We start from the raw sequence: 21,725 nt of genomic DNA on the forward strand, positions 1-21,725 counted from the left end.
GTGGTTGGGAGGCGGGGATAGTGCTGGGCAGACTTATACGGTCTGTGCCCTGAGGAACACAGGTACAAATCAAGGTAGGGTATACATAAAATTAGAACATATGAGTTATCTTGTTGGGCAGACTGGATGGACCGTGCAGGTCTTTTTCTGCCATCATCTACTATGTTACTACTCCCTTCTTTCTCACCTCTCCTCACTAGGTATCTCCGGTACAGTTCTGTCCCGGTTTTCTTCAGTTGTATCTAATCGTTCATTTAAAGTCGCTACCAGCTCATTGTCCTCAGACCATAAAGCCCTTCCTTGTGGCGATCCCCAAGGATCAATATGTTCTCCATTGCTATTCAACTTGTTCCTTAGTCCTCTGGCTACCCTTGTTCAGTCCTTAGGCATAGCAACATATTTCGATGCAGATGATATTTTGATTTTCCCAGTTTTTCCTGCATCCTCCCCATCAATCACTAGACTCAGTTGCAGATTGGCTATCAGCCCACAGCTGGTGCTCAATGTAGACAAAATAGTAGCTTGCTGGTTCTCTGGATTCCCCCCACCCCACTTCTGCCCCTATTACCCTCTTTGGAGCACAAGTCACGCCAGTCTCCTGCTTCCGTTATCTTGGGATTATTTGGGACTCCTCTCTTTACTTTTCTTCCTCAAATTTCCCACTTATCCAAAAGTTCATTTTTTTTGTTTAGGCAATTACACACCATACGTCACCTCTTTGATAATAACCATTTCCATGCCCTCTTCCTTTCACGTTTTACGCCTCGTCTTGACTATTGTAATGGTTATGCTGGCCTGCCTCATTCCTCTATGAAAAAATTAGTCTCTTCAGAATGCTGCAATTAAAACGCTCTAATGTGCCCACCGTTTAGACCATACCACCCCATTGTTAAAACAATACCACTGATTGCCCGTTGAAAACTGCGTTGCCGACAAGATAGCAACATGCAGAGCTCTTAGAATAGTCTTCCAGATTCTCGCAAGTCTTTCTATCCCATATTCCCCTGCAAGAATCCTTCATTCCATTAACAATCATTGACTTGTTCTTCCTAGCCCTAAAAATTTCCACTATGAACCTACCAGAAATACCGTGATTTTTTTCCTTCCCACCCCCATTTGGAATTCTCTCCGCAGTGAATTATCTCTGAAATCCTTCAAAGTGATACCTGAAGGCTTTCCTTTTTCAGCAGGCTTTTGGTGACCCAGGGTGATGGATCTTCCAGCTTGAGACTATAGTTTGCTAAGACATTTTAAGTTTACTAATTAATGTGTGTAAGAATAATATTCAGTAAATACGGAAATATCAAGCCTGTTTTTGTTTCTTTTTCAGATTTGAACTTCTTGTCTTCAATTTTATTACCTAGAAGTCTCCTGGAGCTTCTGCTGTGCCCGCTGGGGCACTGTCACCGCTGCAGCCAGCCTATGTTTACCATTGTCTACCCCAAACTCTTTCCGTTGAGAGAGACGCCAATGGCAGGGCTGCACCAAGGGTAAAAATGCACTAAGTTTTGTAACCTTACATTAGGAAGGAAAATAGTGTGAATTTAAGGGTTCTGTGCACTGCGTTCACACTCAGGTTATATTTTCTATTTCTAAAATCAGCTTCAAGGTATTAGGAACGGTATGGCTGTATGGAGCAAGTAACATGAATTTTGGGGGGCATTTTACCGCTGACAGAACTTCTGCTTTGGTAAAGTACTGTACATCGGAAGGATGTGGAATTTGAAGCAAAATTATAAAAGGTTCTATGTTAAACATTTTTATTTAGTTTGCTTAAAAATTGAGTGTGTCTTCTAATAATACCATCCATTCCTTTTCCTTTTTTTTAAACACCTGATTGTTTCCTTCCTTCTGGTGTCCAGCTCAGTTGGAACCAGGACTGGGATCTGGCACCATAAGCTTCCATTTGCAATTACCCTCATCTCCCCCTATGTCCCCGCCCGTAAACTCCGCTCACAGGACAAATCCCTCCTTTCAGTTTCCTTCTCCACCACTGCCAACTCCAGGCTCCGCTCATTCTGCCTTGCCTCTCCCTATGCCTGGAACAATCTTCCTCAACCCCTACGCCAAGCCCCCTCCCTACCCATCTTCAAATCTCTGCTTAAAACTCACCTCTTCAATGCTGCTTTCGGCACCTAACCTTTCGAGAAATATAGTATGCCCTATCAGATCGACTCCACACTTGTCTTTAGATTGTACACCTGTCTTTTAGATTGTAAGCTCCTTGAGCAGGGACTGTCCTTCCATGTTAAATTGTACAGCGCTGCGTAACCCTAGTAGTGCTTTAGAAATGTTAAGTAGTTAGTTAGTTAGTTAGTTAATTAGTATCCCCTTCCCTGCTTACTTTAATCCAGTAATTACAGTGACAGTCCTTGGCTGGGTGCCCTGCTGTAGTCTTTTATCCTGAACCCAGCAATCGTAGGCCTAATTCCAGCAACTAGGTGCTACCATTGACTAACTCCCTCCCCTTCCTGTCTCCTCAGCATTCCTAGCCAGCCCAGGGAGCAGAAGACACCAGCCAGGAATTAAATCCAGATTTTTCTGTCCCTAACTTGAGCCATTCTTCATGAATACTATTTACTGTTCAGTTCCGAACTGTTCCAGTCGTTCATAATAATCTGTTTGTTCTTCCCTACGTAATCTCTGGCTGCTCATTTCTTGTTCTCTCCTGCTTCATCTAGTGCTCTGTAGAGAGTAAAGCAGGAGCCTGGCACCAAATTATGGGGAAAAGTTAAAAGAAGCAGGTGCAGCTTAAAGTGAAACAGCACCAAGTTTTGCAAAAGAAATGGGAAGAGACATTATTTGTTATCGTTTTTTATAAGTAACTTCTCAATGCCTGGCCCTTTCTTCCAAATTGTCCCCTTTTTTTTTTCTTTCATAGTTAAAAGTAGAGAATAACACGGGGACAAAGTTTCTCCCTACTACTACTACTATTTGACGTTTCTAAAGCGCTACTAGGGTTACGCAGCACTGTACAATTTAACATAGAAGGACAGTCCCTGCTCAAAGAGCTTACAAACTAATGGACAAATGTACAAACAGTCAAGTAGGGGTCGTCAGATTGGGGCAGTCAGGATTTCCTGAAAGGTATAAAGGTTAGGCGCCGAAAGCAACATTGAAGAGGTGGGCTTTGAGCAAGGATTTGAAGACGGGTAGGGAGGGGGCTTGGCGTAAGGGCTCAGGAAGTTTATTCCAGGCATAGGGTGAGGCGAGGCAGAATGAGCGGAGCCTGGAGTTGGCGGTGGTGGAGAAGGGTACTGAGAGGAGGGATTTGTCCCTGCTCAGTCCCTGTGGGTTCTGTCTCTGTCCCCACCCTGTCCCTGCGGACCCTGTCTCCATCCCGTCCACACGAGCCCTGTCTCCATCCCCACAAGTTTATTTATTTATTTGCAGCATTTGTATCCCACATTTTCCCACACAAGCAGGCGCAATGTGGCTTACAAGTCAATAAGAAATAGGGTCACTACTATCACCCGCCCAATCACTTCTTTCTTCCCTACTTAATCTCTACACATTACTAACTGTATCTGATATTCTCCGAGGACAAGCAGGCTGCTTGTTCTCACTAATGGGTGACGTCCACGGCAGCCCCTCCAATCGGAAACTTCACTAGCAAAGGCCTTTGCTAGTCCTCGCGCGCTCATGCGCACCGCGCATGCGCGGCCGTCTTCCCGCCCGAACCGGCTCGTGTTCGTCAGTCTTCTTTTGTCCGCGCTCGGTACGGTCGTGTTTTCGCCGTGTCGTGCCCCGCAAAGTCGACCTCGCGCGTTCTCTTCGTGTTAAAAAAAAAAAAAACATTCTGTGTGAGGAAAGGGACTCTTCGGTCTCTTTTCCCCCGATATTTCCAGCTTTTTCGCTGGAAATATCGGGTAAGTTTTCTTTCGTCGTCGGGGTAGGCCGCTTTTAGGCCTCTGGTCGAAGTTTTCTTCCCCTAGTTTTTGTGGTGCCTTTTCCGCCATTTCGACTTTTGATCTCGCCGGCGTGATTTTTCCGCCCATGACATCGAAGTCTCCCAGCGGCTTCAAGAAGTGCACCCAGTGCGCCCAGGTCATCTCGCTCACTCATAGGCACGCGTCGTGTCTTCAGTGCTTGGGGGCTGGGCACCGCCCGCAGGCCTGTAGTCTGTGTTCCCTTTTGCAAAAGCGGACTCAGGTAGCGAGATTGGCCCAGTGGAACGTTTTGTTCTCGGGCTCTTCGTCGACATCGGCACCGGGGGTATCGAGTGCATCGACGTCTTCAGCGTCCAGACCTTCATCCTCGGCCGCCAGTGCATCGAGGCATCGGCCCTCTGCATCGGCGCTGAGACATCGGACAGCTGCGTCGACGTCGGTGGTACCGGGACCTCGTCTGCTGATGTCGTCGGACGGTGGTGCTTCGTCTGGAGTGCAGGTGAGGGCTGTCCATTCCCCTGCTGGTGGCGGTGAGCCTTCGGGTGGGTCTCCCCCCTACCCTGAGGGCTCCTGCGGTACAGCCCCCCCGAGACCGACCTCCTTCGGCCTCGGCCCCGAGGAAGCGACGGCTGGATTCTACGTCCTCCTCGTCGGTGCCGGGAAGCTCCGGTGACATGCTTCGTTCCAAGAAGTCGAAGAAGCATCGTCATCGGTCTCCTTCCTGTGTCGGCACCGAGAGCTCTGGGTCGCCGAGGGAGTCGGCACCCAGTAGGCATCGGCACCGAGAGGACCGCTCACCCTCTGTTCAGGAGGTGTCGATGCGCTCCACTCTGGACAGCCCGGAACAGCCTCCACGCCCGGAACAGGTTCTGACGTCGACGCCTGCATCGACCTCCATGCCTTTCTCTGCAGCCGCTCTGAACGAGAGCCTCCGGGCCATCCTCCCAGAGATTCTGGGAGAGCTGTTGCGCCCTACCCCTCCGGTACCGGCGGTGCTTGCGCCACCGGTACCGTCGAGCGTGGCGCTGGCTGGTCCATCGCCCAAGGTGAGGTCTCCGGCGTCGGTGCCGCCGCCTCCCAGGAGGGCTCCCCGACTACGTCGGCGGAGGGAGCTTCGCCGATGCGGGCGAGGGAGTCTACCTCTCGACGCCCCCTTCGTGGACGTGGCTCCACAGAGTCGAGTCGGGCACGGTTGCAGACACAGGTCCGTGAACTTGTGTCTGACACCGATGGTGAGGCCTCATGGGAAGACGAAGGAGACATCAGATATTTCTCTGACGAGGAGTCTGAGGGTCTTCCTTCCGATCCCACTCCCTCTCCTGAGAGACAGCTTTCTCCCCCCGAGAGTCTGTCTTTCGCTTCCTTTGTCCGGGAGATGTCTACGGCCATCCCCTTCCCGGTGGTTGTGGAGGACGAGCCCAGGGCTGAAATGTTTGAGCTCCTGGACTATCCTTCTCCACCTAAGGAAGCGTCCACTGTACCCATGCACCATGTCCTAAAAAAGACATTGCTGGTGAACTGGACCAAGCCTCTAACTAATCCCCACATTCCCAAGAAGATCGAGTCCCAGTACCGGATCCATGGGGACCTAGAGCTGATGCGCACACAGTTGCCTCATGACTCTGGAGTTGTGGATTTGGCCCTAAAGAAGGCTAAGAGTTCTAGGGAGCATGCTTCGGCGCCCCCGGGCAAGGACTCTAGAACCTTAGACTCCTTTGGGAGGAAGGCCTACCATTCTTCTATGCTCGTGGCCAAAATTCAGTCTTACCAGCTCTACACGAGCATCCACATGCGGAACAATGTGCGGCAGTTGGCGGGCTTGGTGGATGCGCTCCCCCCTGAGCAAGCCAAGCCTTTTCAGGAGGTGGTCAGGCAGCTGAAGGCGTGCAGAAAATTCCTGGCCAGAGGGGTGTATGACACCTTTGATGTTGCGTCCAGGGCCGCTGCTCAAGGTGTGGTGATGCGCAGACTCTCATGGCTGCGTGCCTCCGACCTGGAGAATAGAATCCAGCAGCGGATTGCGGACTCGCCTTGCCGTGCGGATAATATTTTTGGAGAGAAAGTCGAACAGGTGGTAGAGCAGCTCCACCAGCGGGACACCGCATTCGACAAGTTCTCCCGCCGGCAGCCTTCAGCATCTACCTCTACAGGTAGAAGATTTTTCGGGGGAAGGAAGACTGTTCCCTACTCTTCTGGCAAGCGTAGGTACAATCCTCCTTCTCGACAGCCTGCGGCCCAGGCTAAGCCCCAGCGCGCTCGCTCTCGTCAGCAGCGTGCTCCCCAGCAAAAGCAAGGGACGAGCTTTTGACTGGCTCCAGCAGAGCATAGCCGACATCCAAGTGTCAGTGCCGGGCGACCTGCCAGTAGGAGGGAGGTTGAAAGCTTTTCACCAAAGGTGGCCTCTCATAACCTCCGATCAGTGGGTTCTCCAAATAGTCCGGCAAGGATACACCCTCAATTTGGCCTCAAAACCTCCAAATTGTCCACCGGGAGCTCAGTCTTACAGCTTCCAGCACAAGCAGGTACTTGCAGAGGAACTCTCCGCCCTTCTCAGCGCCAATGCGGTCGAGCCCGTGCCATCCGGGCAAGAAGGGCTGGGATTCTATTCCAGGTACTTCCTTGTGGAAAAGAAAACAGGGGGGATGCGTCCCATCCTAGACCTAAGGGCCCTGAACAAGTATCTGGTCAAAGAAAAGTTCAGGATGCTTTCCCTGGGCACCCTTCTTCCCATGATTCAGGAAAACGATTGGCTATGCTCTCTGGACTTGAAGGACGCCTACACGCACATCCCGATACTGCCAGCTCACAGGCAGTATCTGCGATTTCAGCTGGGCACACGTCACTTCCAGTACTGTGTGCTACCCTTTGGGCTCGCCTCTGCGCCCAGAGTGTTCACAAAGTGCTTGGCTGTAGTAGCAGCGGCACTTCGCAGGCTGGGAGTGCACGTGTTCCCATATCTCGACGATTGGCTGGTGAAGAACACATCCGAGGCAGGAGCCCTGCAGTCCATGCAGATGACTATTCGCCTTCTGGAGCTACTGGGGTTTGTGATAAATTATCCAAAGTCCCATCTTCTCCCAGTGCAGAAACTCGAATTCATAGGAGCTCTGCTGGATTCTCGGATGGCTCGCGCCTATCTCCCAGAGGCGAGAGCCAACAACTTGTTGTCCCTCGTCTCGCGGGTGCGAGCGTCACAGCAGATCACAGCTCGGCAGATGTTGAGATTGCTGGGCCACATGGCCTCCACAGTCCATGTGACTCCCATGGCCCGCCTTCACATGAGATCTGCTCAATGGACCCTAGCTTCCCAGTGGTTTCAGGCTGCTGGGGATCTAGAAGACGTGATCCACCTGTCCACGAGTTTTCTCAAATCCCTGTATTGGTGGACGATTTGGTCCAATTTGACTCTGGGACGTCCTTTCCAAATTCCTCAGCCACAAAAAGTGCTGACCACGGATGCGTCTCTCCTGGGATGGGGAGCTCATGTCGATGGGCTTCACACCCAAGGAAGCTGGTCCCTCCAGGAACGCGATCTGCAGATCAGTCTTCTGGAGTTGCGAGCTATCTGGAATGCTCTGAAGGCTTTCAGAGATCGGCTGTCCCACCAAATTGTCCAAATTCAGACAGACAACCAGGTTGCCATGTACTACGTCAACAAGCAGGGGGGCACCGGATCTCGCCCCCTGTGTCAGGAAGCCGTCAGCATGTGGCTCTGGGCTCGCCGTCACGGCATGGTGCTCCAAGCCACATATCTGGCAGGCGTAAACAACAGTCTGGCCGACAGGTTGAGTAGGATTATGCAACCTCACGAATGGTCGCTCAATTCCCGTGTAGTGCGACAGATCTTCCAGGTGTGGGGCACCCCCTTGGTAGATCTCTTCGCATCTCGAGCCAACCACAAAGTCCGTCAGTTCTGTTCCAGGCTTCAGGCCCACGGCAGACTGTCATCGGATGCCTTCCTCCTGGACTGGGGGGAGGGCCTGCTGTATGCTTATCCTCCCATACCTCTGGTGGGGAAGACTTTGTTGAAACTCAGGCAAGACCGAGGCACCATGATTCTGATTGCTCCTTTTTGGCCGCGTCAGATCTGGTTCCCTCTTCTTCTGGAGTTGTCCTCCGAAGAACCGTGGAGATTGGAGTGTTTTCCGACCCTCATCACGCAGGACGAAGGGGCGCTTCTGCATCCCAACCTCCGGTCCCTGGCTCTCACGGCCTGGATGTTGAGAGCGTAGACTTTGCCTCTTTGGGTCTGTCAGAGGGTGTCTCCCGCATCTTGCTTGCTTCCAGGAAAGATTCCACTAAGAGGAGTTACTTCTTTCTGTGGAGGAGGTTTGCCGTCTGGTGTGACAGCAAGGCCCTAGATCCTCGCTCTTGTCCTACACAGACCCTGCTTGAGTACCTTCTGCACTTGTCTGAGTCTGGTCTCAAGACCAGCTCGGTAAGGGTTGACCTTAGTGCGATTAGTGCATACCATTACCGTGTGGAAGGTAAGCCGATCTCAGGACAGCCTTTAGTTGTTCGCTTCATGAGAGGTTTGCTTTTGTCAAAGCCCCCTGTCAAGCCTCCGACAGTGTCATGGGATCTCAATGTCGTTCTCACCCAGCTGATGAAACCTCCTTTTGAGCCACTGAATTCCTGCCATCTGAAGTACTTGACCTGGAAGGTCATTTTCTTGGTGGCAGTTACTTCAGCTCATAGAGTCAGTGAGCTTCAGGCCCTGGTAGCCCAGGCCCCTTACACCAAATTTCATCATAACAGAGTAGTCCTCCGCACTCACCCTAAGTTCTTGCCAAAGGTTGTGTCGGAGTTCCATCTGAACCAGTCAATTGTCTTGCCAACATTCTTTCCCCGTCCTCATTCCTGCCCTGCTGAACGTCAGCTGCACACATTGGACTGCAAGAGAGCATTGGCCTTCTACCTGGAGCGGACACAGCCCAACAGACAGTCCGCCCAATTGTTTGTTTCTTTTGATCCCAATAGGAGGGGAGTGGCTGTGGGGAAACGCACCATATCCAATTGGCTAGCAGATTGCATTTCCTTCACTTACGCCCAGGCTGGGCTGGCTCTTGAGGGTCATGTCACGGCTCATAATGTTAGAGCCATGGCAGCGTCGGTAGCCCACTTGAAGTCAGCCTCTATTGAAGAAATTTGCAAAGCTGCGACGTGGTCATCTGTCCACACATTCACATCTCATTACTGCCTGCAGCACGATACCCGACGCGACAGTCGGTTCGGGCAGTCAGTTCTTCAGAACCTGTTCGGGCTTTAGGATCCAACTCCACCCCCCGAAGGCCCTGTTTGTTCTGTTCCAGGTTGCACTCTCAGTTAGTTGATAAATGTTTTAGGTCAATCTCAGTTATGTCCTCGCCGTTGCGAGGCCCAATTGACCATGGTTGTTGTTTTGAGTGAGCCTGGGGGCTAGGGATACCCCATCAGTGAGAACAAGCAGCCTGCTTGTCCTCGGAGAAAGCGAATGCTACATACCTGTAGAAGGTATTCTCCGAGGACAGCAGGCTGATTGTTCTCACAAACCCGCCCGCCTCCCCTTTGGAGTTGTGTCTTCCCTTGCTTTGTTTGCTACTTATGGGACTGACGAACACGAGCCGGTTCGGGCGGGAAGACGGCCGCGCATGCGCGGTGCGCATGAGCGCGCGAGGACTAGCAAAGGCCTTTGCTAGTGAAGTTTCCGATTGGAGGGGCTGCCGTGGACGTCACCCATCAGTGAGAACAATCAGCCTGCTGTCCTCGGAGAATACCTTCTACAGGTATGTAGCATTCGCTTTCTAGAATGACAATGTCATAACAAAACTATGTAAGCCACATTGAGCCTGCAAATGGGTGGGATAATGTGGGATACAAATGCAATAAATAAATAAGGTACAAAATAATAAGGAATAAAATGGTCCTTTGAGGCAATATAATGTAGAGTCTATTGAGTAGCATCAGTAGGGTATTCCTTACAAAACAGGTCTTGAAAGAGCGCCCAAAGTTCTGTCCCTGACCCATCCTCATGGGCTCTGTCCTCATCTGCAGAAGCCTCAAACACTTACGATTTTATATGTAAATATTTTACTTAAAAAGGAACAATATGCTGTGCAACTGTTGTTCATAAATCACAAATAGAAAACAATAATCAAAACAAGCAACTTGTCTTCTTAGAAGTTGTGCTGGTAGCAGGAATGTACAGGATCCCTCATACAAATTTTGCTAGTTGTGGCCAGCATGTTTTCTTGTTTTCTAAAAGATCAAAATATTGTCGTCAGCATCACTCAAACATAAGTGTATGGCGGGGAGAGGGATCTTGGGGTGATAGTATCTGAGGATCTGAAGGCGATGAAACAGTGTGACAAGGCAGTGGCCGTAGCTAGAAGGTTACTAGGCTGTATAGAGAGAGGTGTGACCAGCAGAAGAAAGAGGGTGTTGATGCCCCTGTATAAATCGTTGGTGAGACCCCACCTAGAGTATTGTGTTCAGTTTTGGAGGCCGTATCTTGCTAAGAATGTAAAAAGAATTGAAGCGGTGCAAAGAAAAGCTATGAGAATGGTAAGGGATTTGCGTTACAAGACGTATGAGGAGAGACTTGATGACCTGAACATGTATACTCTGGAGGAAAGGAGAAACAGGGGTGATATGATACAGACGTTCAAATATTTGAAAGGTATTAATCCGCAAACTGACCTTGCCTCCTATCCCATGACTCTCATGAGGAACTTTATCAAAAGCTTTCTGAAAATCTAGATACACTACATCAACCGGCTCACCTTTATCCACATGTTTATTCATGTCTTCAAAGAAATGAAGCAAATTGGTGAGGCAAAACCTTCCTTGGCTGAACCCATGCTGACTCTGTCACATTAAACCATGTTTCTCTATGTGTTCTGTAATTTTATTCTTTGTAATAGTTTCCACTATTTTGCCAGGCCCTGACGTTAGGCTTACCAGTCTATAATTTCCCAGATCATCCGTAGTGACCTAAGCTGGGCAGGGGCAATTCCCAGTTGCTCATACCCATTCTGTCTCTGAAATCAAAATGGCTCACGAGATTGCCAATGAAGGTCAAGGCAGCCATTTTTATGGTTGAGACGGCAGGGCTTCTAAGGGTAGTCCTGGGGAGGGCTTAGGTGTTGTAGGAGCCGAAGGTCACGGCAGCCATTTTGATGGTTGAGACGGCAGGGGCAGGAGCGTTTCTAAGACTTGGAATTGTTCTGGCTCAGTTAGGCCACTAGTCCACCATGGCTTCTAAGGTAGTCCTGGGGAGGGCTTAGGTGTGGTGGGAGCGGAAGGTCACGGCAGCCATTTTGATGGTTGAGACGGCAGGGGCAGGAGCATTTCTAAGACTTGGAATTGTTCTGGCTCAGTTAGGCCACTAGTCCACCATGGCTTCTAAGGTAGTCCTGGGGAGGGCTTAGGTGTGGTGGGAGCGGAAGGTCACGGCAGCCATTTTGATGGTTGAGACGGCAGGGGCAGGAGCGTTTCTAAGACTTGGAATTGTTCTGGCTCAGTTAGGCCACTAGTCCACCATGGCTTCTAAGGGTAGTCCTGGGGAGGGCTTAGGTGTTGTAGGAGCCGAAGGTCACGGCAGCCATTTTGATGGTTGAGACGGCAGGGGCAGGAGCGTTTCTAAGACTGGGAATTGTTCTGCCTCAGTTAGGCCACTAGTCCACCATGGCTTCTAAGGTAGTCCTGAGGAGGGCTTAGGTGTGGTGGGAGCGGAAGGTCACGGCAGCCATTTTGATGGTTGAGACGGCAGGGGCAGGAGCGTTTCTAAGACTGGGAATTGTTCTGCCTCAGTTAGGCCACTAGTCCACCATGGCTTCTAAGGTAGTCCTGGGGAGGGCATCGCTTTTGGTAATGGAGGTGCAGTGTGTGGGTGGCACTTTTGGTTGGAGGGGAGTGGGGATGGAGATTTAGTTTCAGCTGAAAATGAAATATAGTTGAATTGGAATGCCAGGCTGGTTTTGGCACTGAAACTGAAATTCAGTTATTCTCTAGGGAGCAGGCATTGCATTTTTAGAGGCGTTGAGATGCCATTTCTTAGAGACCTAAAGTGTGTTTGCTTGATCTCAAGCCACAGGGGATAAGTAAATGTATCCGACAGCTAATGGCAGAACGTATTACTGCAGCAAGGTGTGAAATAGCTAAGACATGGAAGTTGTGTCTGTGTTCATGAGGCCTTTATTTAGATTGTTTAGGTCTGAATGAAGGAGGTGTCAGGAAGGTTCATTAGTTGGCCATGCTCTACATAGAAAGAGCAGCTGATACCATGCCCTGGAATCAGCAGAGCCTGTGAAGACTTGATCAGACTGAATCATTCACACTTTTGTAAGTGCACAGTACATATCAGGGTGAGAAAATGAAAAGTAGAAATCAGAAAATTGTCTGAAACTTTATTTTAAAAGCTTAGTGGCATGTCATCACTAATTTCTAGAATATCACAAGACTCCGAGGCTGCCTTTTTTGTATACAGAGATCAAGAAGTACATTTTTATGTAATAAACTAAGTCGGTAGTTCTCAAACTTTTTTTAAGACTGCGGCACACTTGGAAATGCAAATTTCAGTTGCGGCATATCTGTGATATTAATGCTTCACTGTCATGTATTTAACCTTAAATAATTAAAGCATTTTACAATTTACATTACATACATTGACTGTAGTCAAATTCTATGATAATATAATCATATTTTTATAGTTAGACGAGACAAAAATGAAACTATTTTAGAGAAGTTCTAAATGTTATTTTCCAAGTGCATTGTTTTCAATGTGAAATGTGACCCTGCTTGGAGGCACCGATCAACTCTTCACGCTTTCCAAAAATACTAGGACTAGGGGGCATGCGATGAAGCTACAATGTAGTAAATTTAAAACGAATCAGAGAAAATGTTTCTTCACTCAACGTGTAATTAAACTCTGGGATTCATTGCCAGAGAATGTGCTAAAGGCGGTTAGCTTAGCGGAGTTTAAAAAAGGTTTGGACGGCTTCCTAAAGGAAAAGTCCATAGACCGTTATTAAATGGACTTGGGGAAATCCACTATTTCTGGGATAAGCAGTATAAAATGTTTTGTACTTTTTTGGGATCTTGCCAGGTATTTGTTACCTGGATTGGCCACTGTTGGAAACAGGATGCTGGGCTCGATGGACCTTTGGTCTTTCCCAGTATGGCAATACTTATGTACTTTATTCGTGGAGGAATATTAGACGAACACACTCTTAAATCGTGTTCCAGTGACTGAAGTTCAGATCTGAATTTGGTCTTGATTTGAGTGAGGCCAGAAAAGCCAAAATTTGTCCAAGTCTAGTTTGTTGAATTTGAGCAACAATATGCAATCCATACTTAGATCTGTCAACTGTTCTTGAGCAGTTAGGTCCAGTTCAGTGGAACCTTCTACAGCGGACTGGCTGAACGGGTTCCTCACCTCATCATATCGTGCAACTTCAATGTCGGTAAAGTAAGCAAGAAACGTTCATGATCAAATTCCCGCCTGCCTGATCAGTCACTGTAAGCGGGAACGTTTCTAACATTCCATATGCAATCTTTTCTCGCTATAGTGCTAAGAAGGAGTGGAGGAGTGGCCTAGTGGTTAGAGTACCAGTCTTGACATCCAGAGGTGCCCGGTTCAAGTCCCACTGCTGCTCCTTGTGATAATGCTTGTCGTTTAACCCTCTATTGCCTCAGGTACAAAATTAGATTGTGAGTTCTCCAGGGACAGGGAAATACCCAGTGTACCTGAATGTAACTCACCTTGAGCTACTACTGAAAAAGGTATGAGCAAGATCCAGATACAGTGGCGTAGGAAGGTGGGGCGGTCCGCCCCGGGTGCATGCCGCTGGGGGGGGGGGGGGGGTGTCGGCTCTGCTGGTTCCCTGCTCCTTCTGCCCTGGAACAGGTTACTTCCTATTCCGGGGCAGAGAGAGCAAGGAACCAGCGGAGCCGACGCAGCTCCCAGCAACGTGCAGTCGGGGCGGATCAGCCCTCCCGCCCGTCCCTCGCCGCTTTCCAATGTAGGTACGCGCTCCGGGGGGGTGCGCTCCAGAGGGGGGAGGGTGTGCCGTGCTGCACCTGGAGGGAGGGGGTGCACAGCGGCGACCCGCCCCACGTGTCAGCTGCCCTCACTATGGCACTGTCCAGATAACAAAATTAACAAACTTCAGCTGGAAGTCACAAAGCTAGTCTGTAATAGATAATAGACATCAGTGATTCATTTTTGACTCTGCATCTTTGTATTTAAATCATTAAGATGTCCTCTAGTTCTACCGCCTTCCCATCTCCGGAAAAGGTTCGTTTGCAGATTAATACCTTTCAAACATTTGAACGTCTGTATCATATCACCCCTGTTTTTCCTTTCCTCCAGGGTATACATGTTCAGGTCTGCAAGTCTCTCCTCGTACGTCTTGTAACGCAAATCCCATACCATTCTTGTAGCTTTTCTTTGCACCGCTTCCATTTTTTTTACATCCTTAGCAAGATATGGCCTCCAAAACTGAACACAATACTCCAGGTGGGGCCTCACCGACGACTTATACAGGGGAATTAAAACCTCTTTTCTTCTGCTGGTCACACCTCTCTCTATACAGCCTAGCAACCTTCTAGCTACGGCCTGGCAGAAACCCAAATCGTGGCAACATTCCATGTAGAATCCTAAAAAGTGACAAGATTCCATGCAGAAACTCAAAAGAGTAGCAACATTCCATGTAGGATCCCAAAAAATAGCAAGATTCTGGAATCTACTACTACTACTATTTAGCATTTCTATAGCGCTACAAGGTGTACGCAGTGCTGCACAAACATAGAAGAAAGACAGTCCCTGCTCAAAGAGCTTACAATCTAATAGACAAAAAATAAAGTAATCAAATCAATTAATGTGTACAGGAAGGAGGAGAGGAGGGTAACTTAGTAACATAACATAGAAACATAGTAGATGACGGCAGAAAAAGACCTGCACGGTCCATCCAGTCTGCCCAACAAGATAACTCATATGTGCTAATTTTGTGTATACCCTACTTTGATTTGTACCTGTGTTCTTCAGGGCACAGACCGTATAAGTCTGCCCAGCACTATCCCCGCCTCCCAACCACCAGCCCCGCCTCCCAACCACCTGCTCTGGCACAGACCATATAAGTCTGCCCAGCACTATCCCCGCCGCCCAACCACCAGCCCCGGCACAGACCGTATAAGTCTGCCCAGCACCAGTCCCAGTGGCATAGCAAGGGGGGGCGGGAGGGGCAGTCTGCCCCGGGTGTCAGCTGAGGGGGGTGCTCCCTGCCAACTCCCCCCCCCCCCCTCGGCGAATCGACACCTCCCCCCCTGACCAGCTCCCGCACCCTACCTTTAAAAAGAATATGGGGAGGCGCTGCGCCCTGCACATAAAAGAAATGTGGACCGTCAGGTCTTCCCTCGCTGTCTGTCCCGCCCTCCGCTGACGCAATTCCTATTTCCGCAAGGGCGGGACAGACAGCGAGGGAAGACCCGACGGTCCACATTTCTTTTATGTGCAGGACGCAGCGCCTCCCGATATTCTTTTTAAAGGTAGGATGCGGGAGCTGGTCGGGGGGGAGGGGGGTGTCATCGTGCTGCACCCGGGGGGGGGGGGTGCAACAGCGAACCGCCCCGCCCCGGGTGGCAGCCCCCCCTGCTACGCCACTGCCACCTCCCAGCCACCAGCCCCAGCACAGACCGTATAAGTCTGCCCAGCACTATCCCTGCCTCCCACCACCGGCTCTGGCACAGACCGTATAAGTCTGCCCAGCCCTATCCCCGCCTCCCAACCACCAGCCCCGCCTCCCGATCTTGACTAAGCTCCTGAGGATCCATTCCTTCTGCACAGGATTCCTTTATGTTTATCCCACTCATGTTTGAATTCCGTTACCGTTTTCAATAACTGTCATCTCCCAATCTATTATCTACCAATAACGATACATTGTAAGCCACATTAAGCCTGCAAAAAGGTGGGGAAATGTGGTATATAAATAAATAAATGATGTACTTTTTTATAACTGTTGTTAGCCACATAGAGCCTGCCATGGTGGGAATCTGTGGGATGTAAATGTTCTCAATAAATAAATACATTTATTTATATAGTTATTTCAGCTCACTTAATCACATGCCCAGCTTCGAAGAATTAGCAATGATCTCTAGTGAAAAGTATTTTCTACTGTTTTACAGAAAATGTTACTTCTTTTAGAAGGGTGTTTTTTTAAAATATATGCCCATGCAAACACACGCATGCCTACACTATATATGCTTATATATATATATATATATATATATATATATATATATATATATATATATATATATATATATATATATATACTTGACCTATTCTAAGTTGGTGTATTAACAAAAAAAAGTTCCTGTGCATATCTGCACTATATTTTCTGCAGCTGTGTAAAGTTTATGGAGTTGGATAAAACAGAATATCACATGTGAAGGGTGCAAACTTGCAAAGCTTTTTCAAAAGCAGAATTTTTGGTAGTTATTTTTCAAGAGAAGCAGAAATTGCTTTAATTGTGTCATAAAGTTTGCAAGAATGTGTGAATTCATTAAGCACCTGTTGACAAAGGAGGATTAGAGAGAACCTTTGTACATTTATTGAATATAAAACTGCTTTTCACTCATTTACCTTACAAGGTCATGAGGTTTTAGGTTCCATCATATAGAACTGAATTATCTTTACAGTGCAATAACTTCAACAGACAGTATATTGTCCAGTTAGGTGCGTACACTTAGGGTGTTGAAAACCTGTTTCACTCCACGCTCATTTCTCCTGTATAGCAGTAAAGGTCACATTTCTTTAAAAGTGAAAAGTTGCTGATTGGACAAGACTGTGCAGTTTGACTGGAGTTTCAGCTGCACATTTCTACCTTATTGTAGCTCAGTGTGATTAGAAAAAATAGGATTAGAGCCAGCCCGGGGGTGGAACACCTGGATTTGATTCCTCGAATGAGGTTTCTGGAATCAGAGCCGGCAGAGGGTGCCGATGAGGCCTGGTGCCTCCTGCTCCTCTGGGCTTCTCTGATTCAGTTGAAGCCAGGGCTGGTATCTGACACCATGAGCTTGTTCTGGAATCTGGCTTTTTAGCGTTTCCTGGAGGATTTAAGAAGGTGGTTTATAAAACTTCTTTAAAAAAAAATAACATTCGCCAAAAATCAAGGTTACTGTGCGTCACCATTCAGAGATGACAGACTTTGTCCGCAGTTTCTGGGGTGGAATCGGGGGAGTAGAAGCCTACGTCCTCTGCCATTGAGCCACTAGGCTGGTCTTTGGCATTCAAATTTTTCATATCAAGCCTCTTTTTGCTTTACATGTATATAATCTGATATTTGACATTTTTTGCTCATATCTGACTCAAAAAAGGAGGTGGTATGTTCGAAAGCTAGTCAAAAAATGTTTTATGCGAGTCCAATAAAAAAGTCACTGTTATATTTCTGTTTATTACCTTTAAAAGAGAAATTGAAATTCCAGCTCCTTAGTTTAGCAATGGTGATTAAGTAGCACAATCCATACCACTTTCTTATGAAATAGTAACAAACCTAGTAGATGACGGCAGAAAAAGACCTGCACGGTCCATCTAGTCTGCCCACGATAAACTCATATGTGTATACCTTACCTTGATTTGTACCTGCCTTTTTCAGGGCACAGACCGTACAAGTCTGCCCATCAGTATTTCCTGCCTCCCAAGCACCAGTCCCGCCTCCCATCACCGGCTCTGGCACAGACCCCGTATAAGTCTGCCCTCCCCTATCCTAGCCTCTCAACCACCAACCCCTCTTCCCCCCACCTGCTCCGCCACCCAATTTCAGCTAAACTTCTGAGGATCCATTCCTTATGCACAGGATTCCTTTATGTTTATCCCACGCATGTTTGAATTCCGTTACCGTTTTCGTCTCCACCACCTCCCGCGGGAGGGCATTCCAAGCGTTCACCACCCTCTCTGTGAAGAAATACTTCCTGACATCTTTCCTGAGTCTGCCCCCCTTCAATCTCATTTCAAACCTAAGTTCGGACCTTGCACACAGTAAAGGCTAATTGGCGTTCTTCTCTTTTTCTCTCCCATCCAATTACTAATAGGTGTTCTTTTCCTCCTTGTGTTGTAGCCTGTACACCACCTTCTGAGTATAATGATTTCTTCACTGTACTCATAAAACCAAGCCACTGTTTGAGCTGTCAATTCACAGAATTATTATTGTAGCAACATTTAAGCATGGATTCCTCCTTCAGTGGTAGCTTGGGTTGGGCTACATTTTAGTTTTTGTGTATTTTTTTCAATTTTGCTTGTCTGCTAATAAAGTTGTTTAGATTTTAATATAATATTGAATGTGACAATCATTGTACTTATGTGATAACTCTTAGTGTTGTGGGAACTGTCATGCATAGAGGCACCTGATCAGGAGTGCTACTGGATGGGGGTTACCTGGGCTGGAGGCAGTCACATTTAGGAAGCTTCAGACCATGGAAAGGGTGGTCTGGCAGAAAACAACAGTTAATATGGAGAAATGAATTAGAATTTTAATGATAATGACAAAATACTTATAACGAAGGGAAAAAATGGCCTCACAGAGCTCCTCGATTAATACAATCTAATAGAGCTGAATCGGCCAGAATCTAAACAGATAGTTTACATTTAGCTTATAAGGCACCTGGAGGAATTATTTTGCTTGGTTTGATTATTTGATTTATAATTTCTTATATACCACCTGCAAGCCTAAAGACTATCAAAGGGGTGTACCTTCAGACACTATAGGTCATTTTCTGTCACTGAAGGTTCACAATCTACATTTGAGGTTTTTACAGATTGATTTATCTGTGCTGCTGCAGCACTTCAGAGGGTATCTGACATGTTTTAAGTAACTGAGGCAAACAGTACCTTTTCCTGCTATCTCGCCGCCCCCTCCCCGTTCATGCTGTTAGTAATGCCATGCACCTATACACCTGACTTCAAATTACCTCTACTGAATAGATGGAAATAGGCCCAGGTTTATTTATTACCGCATATAGAAAGTATAGTAATCTATTTTGGCTAATGTTAATAAATGACTGAAAATAGTGAGGCCACATTCCAAACAATCTGCCATGAAGGGTATGTGGAAACAGTTTCCATCTCACTTAACATGGCCACTTTTATCCAAAGCTCATACATACTGTAGTCTGAGTAACTGTCTTCTAATTAACGTCCACTAAATATAATAAGGTTAGGGTGCGGAACAGCATACAATCGCTAGATAGAAATCAATAGTGCTTCCCACGTGTTGAAAATGATTTAAACTTTAATGATAATGACAAAATACTTATAACGAAGGAAAAAAATGGCCTCACAGAGCTCCTGGATTAATACAATCTAATAGAGCTGAATCGGATTTATTTATTTTAGTTACATTTGTACCCTGCACTTTCCCACTCATGGCAGACTCAATGCAGCTTACATGGGGCAATGGAGGGTTAAGTGACTTGCCCAGAGTCACAAGGAGCTGTGCCTTATGTGGGAAACGAACTCAGTTCCCCAGGACCAGAGTCCACCACCCTAACTACTAGGCCACTCCTCCATCTTTGTATGATCCTCTATTCATCATTGGCCATACAAAAAAACCTTCGTAAGTACTGTACAGTCACTAACTGATATGAAGGCAATATTTGCTATACCACTTTCGAATAGTGCATGATATCTCTACAGTATCTATATTGTAAGCTATGTAGAAAGTTCTAATAACTGAAAGACTACTTATCTTTCAAATTCACTTGCTACCGACACTTATAGCTTCAGTTGATAAAGCTAGTTTCTTCTCCCTTCGCCCAAGCCGACGATGGCCAGCGTTTCGTGTTGCTGCTTCAGGGTCTTGGCGTTGGAATGCACTTTGAAACTGGCTATGGTTAAGCTTTTCAGTGTCTTTCAGTTATTAGAACTTTCTACATAGCTTACAATATAGATACTGTAGAGATATCATGCACTATTCGAAAGTGGTATAGCAAATATTGCCTTCATATCAGTTAGTGACTGTACAGTACTTACGAAGGTTTTTTTGTATGGCCAATGATGAATAGAGGATCATACAAAGATGGAGGAGTGGCCTAGTAGTTAGGGTGGTGGATTCTGGTCCTGGGGAACTGAGTTCGTTTCCCACTTCAGGCACAGCTCCTTGTGACTCTGGGCAAGTCACTTAACCCTCCATTGCCCCATGTAAGCTGCATTGAGCCTGCCATGAGTGGGAAAGTGCAGGGTACAAATGTAACTAAAATAAATAAATCCGATTCAGCTCTATTAGATTGTATTAATCCAGGAGCTCTGTGAGGCCATTTTTTTCCTTCGTTATAAGTATTTTGTCATTATCATTAAAGTTTAAATCATTTTCAACACGTGGGAAGCACTATTGATTTCTATCTAGCGATTGTATGCTGTTCCGCACCCTAACCTTATTATATTTAGTGGACGTTAATTAGAAGACAGTTACTCAGACTACAGTATGTATGAGCTTTGGATAAAAGTGGCCATGTTAAGTGAGATGGAAACTGTTTCCACATACCCTTCATGGCAGATTGTTTGGAACGTGGCCTCACTATTTTCAGTCATTTATTCGACACCATTAACATTAGCCAAAATAGATTACTGTACTTTCTATATGCGGTAATAAATAAACCTGGGCCTATTTCCATCTATTCAGTAGAGATAATTTGAAGTCAGGTGTATAGGTGCATGGCATTACTAACAGCATGAACGGGGAGGGGGCGAGATAGCAGGAAAAGGTACTGTTTGCCTCAGTTACTTAAAACATGTCAGATACCCTCTGAAGTGCTGCAGCAGCACAGATAAATCAATCTGTAAAAACCTCAAATGTAGATTGTGAACTTTCAGTGACAGAAAATGACCTATAGTGTCTGAAGGTACACCCCTTTGATAGTCTTTAGGTTTGCAGGTGGTATATAAGAAATTATAAATCAAATAATCAAACCAAGCAAAAGAATTCCTCCAGGTGCCTTATAAGCTAAATGTAAACTATCTGTTTAGATTCTGGCCATTACCTTCCTTTAATTTTCCTAATCTCATTTGTGGAAGGTGGCCAGCCAGTTCCAACTTGACATGACAGCCCTGTTTTTCTTTCCTTTTACTCCAGGAGGACAGCGGTTAGTTTTGTGGCGTACTGCTGCTCTACCCAGTGCCTGCAGACTTTTGACTTGCTCAGTTGATAAACACTTGAAATCTACACGAGAGGACCGCTCATTTAGCTGGAAGAGCCCCACAGCACTGGAACGGCAACAGAAGCATCCAGACCAAAACACTAGCGAGGGCTTAGACGTCTTTCAGATAGATGTCGACGAACTGCGACCTTTTTGTGAATGTAAATGTTGGACCTGAAGCTGCATTCCCACCAGTGCGGTGTACTCCGCTGAGCGCCAAGGTTTCTTCGATGTCTTTTTGCAAACAACTGGCTCCATGTTGTACCTCATTTTAGTATATGAAGCAGTTTTCACTTCCTCGTCCCTTGTAATAAGACAACTCTGTTAACTTCAATAACTGACTCTCCTGTTTTATATGCCTCAATTATGCCGATGTTTCTTAGTTTAAAGAGATTGAAGCTATGAAACTGTGTGATAAGAGAGCAGAGGGAAGAATAAGAGCATAAGATTTACCATGCTGGGTTAGACCAAGTCCTGTCTCCCCAACAGTAGCCAATTCAAATCATTAAGAAGCACCTGACAGGAACCTGAAGAGTAGATCCATTCCTTTCTGCTAACGTTATGATCCTTTTCTCCATGAACTTGTCTATACCTCACCCAGGTGTGCTTGATACCATTGACAATTTTCCACAGCTTAAATGAGCATCAAGTGAAAAGGTTTTCTCT

At 47.0% G+C, this 21,725-nt stretch overlaps 1 protein-coding gene across 1 annotated transcript in view; it reads left to right on the plus strand.

Annotated features, from left to right (window-relative positions):
• LRRC28 (leucine rich repeat containing 28) overlaps nucleotides 1-21,396 on the plus strand; it is a 105,249-nt gene extending 83,853 nt beyond the window's left edge. The window contains exons 5-6 of the mRNA XM_030192723.1: nucleotides 1,331-1,490; nucleotides 20,996-21,396. Coding sequence (XP_030048583.1) covers nucleotides 1,331-1,490; nucleotides 20,996-21,068 — 233 coding nt within the window. The 3' untranslated portion in view covers nucleotides 21,069-21,396. The remainder of the gene's footprint in view (nucleotides 1-1,330; nucleotides 1,491-20,995) is intronic.
• Nucleotides 21,397-21,725: the final 329 nt, after the last annotated feature.

Source organism: Microcaecilia unicolor, chromosome 1, assembly GCF_901765095.1.
Source record: "Microcaecilia unicolor chromosome 1, aMicUni1.1, whole genome shotgun sequence".
NCBI lineage: Eukaryota > Metazoa > Chordata > Amphibia > Gymnophiona > Siphonopidae > Microcaecilia > Microcaecilia unicolor.